At 41.9% G+C, this 3,319-nt stretch overlaps 1 protein-coding gene across 1 annotated transcript in view; it reads left to right on the top strand.

Annotated features, from left to right (window-relative positions):
- The window catches only part of anks6 (ankyrin repeat and sterile alpha motif domain containing 6), a 15,935-nt gene that overhangs the window by 12,599 nt on the left and 17 nt on the right, over nucleotides 1–3,319 (top strand). Inside the window, exons 14-18 of the mRNA XM_032510816.1 lie at nucleotides 437–629; nucleotides 828–895; nucleotides 1,690–1,806; nucleotides 2,458–2,554; nucleotides 2,695–3,319. The exon at nucleotides 2,695–3,319 is cut by the window's right edge and continues 17 nt beyond it. Of these exons, the coding sequence (XP_032366707.1) occupies nucleotides 437–629; nucleotides 828–895; nucleotides 1,690–1,806; nucleotides 2,458–2,554; nucleotides 2,695–2,744 (525 nt within the window). The 3' untranslated portion in view covers nucleotides 2,745–3,319. The remainder of the gene's footprint in view (nucleotides 1–436; nucleotides 630–827; nucleotides 896–1,689; nucleotides 1,807–2,457; nucleotides 2,555–2,694) is intronic.

Here is a 3,319-nt window from a genome sequence, read left to right on the forward strand (position 1 = left end):
TTATTTATCAAAAATGTCATTGTGTAAATGTTTCGAGAAAGCACCAATAGTCAACACTACGATGTCGTTGCGGTATTGATATCAAGGTATTTGGTCGTAAATATTGTGATATTTGATTTTCTCCATATTTGGCACAGCTACACCCCCCCTCGTTAACGTTAATGCCACAAACACAGCACATATATTTTAATTCGTCGACACAATGTTATGTGCATTGATTTCATTCTTTTGGCCTCTCTACCTGTAGGTGATATAATGCTTTATATAGCCTAACTATCCAGTATTTTTAAGCGCAATTAACACGTAAAATATTTGACCGGAACTTTTCCCATTTGACCGGTAAATAGAAACCTTACAGGTCACATGACCGGCACCAATATGTTTACTAGCAGAAACAGTGGAACTGGTGCTACTGTCTGCCCTTATTCCTTTGTAGAAGATGGAGTTGAAGAAGAGGCCTCAGTCAGGGAATTCCTCCACATCCAAGAGCACGTCGCCCACCCTGACCCCGTCTCCTTCCCCCACGCCCAAGCCTCCCACCGGGCCGGGAGACTCGCTGTCCTCCAACTCTTCCCACCCTCGCTCCAAGAGCAGTGGGGGCTCCAGCAGTGGAACCATAACTGATGAAGGTGATACCGTGTGGATTTCAGCCCAAACTGAAATTGCTTAACTGTTATTAATACAATGACTGGTGATGATAAGGGATTCCTGATGACTTGAAAATAGACCACTAAATCACACAAACTGAATCTTCCTGTGGAAACTGTGGCAATGAGTGCCATTGTTTTTTCTTAGCTCATACTCCATGTTGTTTTTGTCTTTTTCAGATGAGCTGTCTAGTATTTTGAAGAAACTGTCGCTCGAGAAATACCAGCCCATATTTGAGGAACAGGAGGTATTCTATCTTCTATCTGTCAAAAGGAAATTCTAAAATAATTCCCTTCTGTTTGGCCTTTGTCTCAATATGTTTCTAATCATGGGTTCTCAGCATGAAGGCAACTGCTTTCCCATAACTGCATCACTGAGTTAACTTAACTTCACTTCATGCACTAATTTACACTATTATAGACCTTAGTGGTCCCCTAATACTGTATCTGAAGTCTCTTTTATATAGACCTTAGTGGTCCCTTATCTGTATCTGAAGTCTCTTATATAGACCTTAGTGGTCCCTAATACGTATCTGAAGTCTCTATATAGACCTTAGTGGTCCCCTAATACTGTATCTGAAGTCTCTTTTATATAGACCTTAGTGGTCCCTAATACTGTATCTGAAGTCTCTTTATATAGGCCTTAGTGGTACCTAATACTGTATCGAAGTCTCTTTAATATGCCTTAGTGGTACCTAATACTGTATCTGAAGTCTCTTTTATATAGACCTTAGTGGTCCCTAAACTGGATTCTGAAGTCTCTTTTTATATAGCCTTAGTGGCCCTAATACTGTATCTGAAGTCTCTTTTATATAACCTTAGTGGTCCCCTAATACTGTTATCTGAAGTCTCTTTTATAATAGACCTAGTGGTCCCTATACTGTATCTGAAGTCTCTTTTATATAGAACTTAGTGGTCCCTAATACTGTATCTGGACTGCATGGACTGTACAGGTCTGTGCTCATAATAAACAGAACATAGTTTGTCTAAGTCATTGAACATTCAGTGTTTGAACCAGCGTTTCTCTTTTCTCTGCCTCGAGGTGGACATGGAGGCATTCCTGACTCTAACGGATGGAGACCTGCGGGAGCTGGGCATTAAAACGGACGGACCCAGACAACAGATCTTGGCCGCCATATCAGAGCTCAATGCTGGAAAGGTGCGTTTGGTTGAACATACGTCATGCATCACCACGGAAACAGTTGCTTCAAATAAGGGCTGCACGATATGAGGAAAATACGCGATACGTTGTCTGATACATTACTTGCCATAAATAAACAGATATTAAAGTTAATTCAGTTCTGCCTTTTTGCTGCTTTCATTATTCTGCTAAAATTCAACAAATTGCGTGTTGAATTTGAAACAAACCAAAGGAAACCATGTCTACCATTCTTACATTGAACAAATTGAACATTGAATTGAATTAAAAGGCACCACAGTTTCATTTAAATGCAGTTTTTTGCTGATATTTTCTTTCTACTAACACTAAAAGACTCTGAGTGCCTTTCCAGATATGTGTATTGCACCAGGTGATGTTGCGGTGACTAAAAAAAAACAACCTACATATTGTGCAGCCTTACTTTAAGTGGTGTGTTTCCAGGGATCTCTAGGCTTATGTTATATACAGTATATTTTTTCCACTTCCAGTGTAACCCAACATGATGTCATAATAACCTGCAGAGATAGGTAGAATTACTTTGAACAAGGATGGAAATTGCTGAAGGGAACAACTAACAGTGGATACCAGAGGAAGTATCTCTGCCTGTGAATGTTAACCGGTTCATAATGACCGTTGGTTGGTTGTCATCAGGGCCGAGAAAGGCAGATCCTTCAAGAGACCATCCATAACTTCCAGTCTTCCTTTGGCAGCAGCGCCAGTAACCCCCGACAGCCGGGCGAACCACGCTGTGAGTGTCAAACAACCGAGTTATGAGCTCTTCTAGGGAAATTGTAGCAGTAGTACATGCAAAGACAACATTATAATCTGCCTCTCTCTCTCTCTCTCTCTCTCTCTCTCTCTCTCTCTCCCGCCACCTTTCATCATCAGCACCCACGGGTTGGATGAGACACCAGGTCCGTTCCTCCAACAAAAGGTAGCGCAGCAGCCCCGAAGCCCAGCAGGGAGTGCACCAAAGGTACTTAAAATAAGAGTAAAATGCCGGGGACCTCTAGCCAAGGCATGAATAATATGGATGCCTGTGTCCCAGACAACTCGCGGCGTTAGCGCAAGAGGATGCTGCAGCAAAACGACCAACCAGACCCTGATTTCCTGCCTCCAGGCACAAACTGCATTAAAGTATTCGTCTTATGGATCCTAAAGCAGGGGGGGTTGTGACAGGGCTGGCTGAGTCCAGTGCCCTGCTGCTATTTGACAAAGCACACGGTGTGTGACAAGTGATATTGTTTTTGCCATAGTGATATGATTACCTCATCTACTGCTAACGCAGCGCATGGGGGACACAGATACACAGCAGAGGGAGAGAGAGTTTCATTTTTATCTGAACAGAATGTGAGAAGTACAGCATAATGTATTGTAAAGTAAGTTGGGAGAACAGAAGAGAGAGGTCCTGAGTATAACAATAAAATACAACAAAATAGACACTAGCCAGTAATACTGTGATTAAGACTTTTAAATGTAATGACTCAAAAAGGAGACTGATGAGGAAAGAATA

This window comes from Etheostoma spectabile, unplaced genomic scaffold (genome assembly GCF_008692095.1).
Source record: "Etheostoma spectabile isolate EspeVRDwgs_2016 unplaced genomic scaffold, UIUC_Espe_1.0 scaffold272, whole genome shotgun sequence".
Lineage (NCBI taxonomy): Eukaryota > Metazoa > Chordata > Actinopteri > Perciformes > Percidae > Etheostoma > Etheostoma spectabile.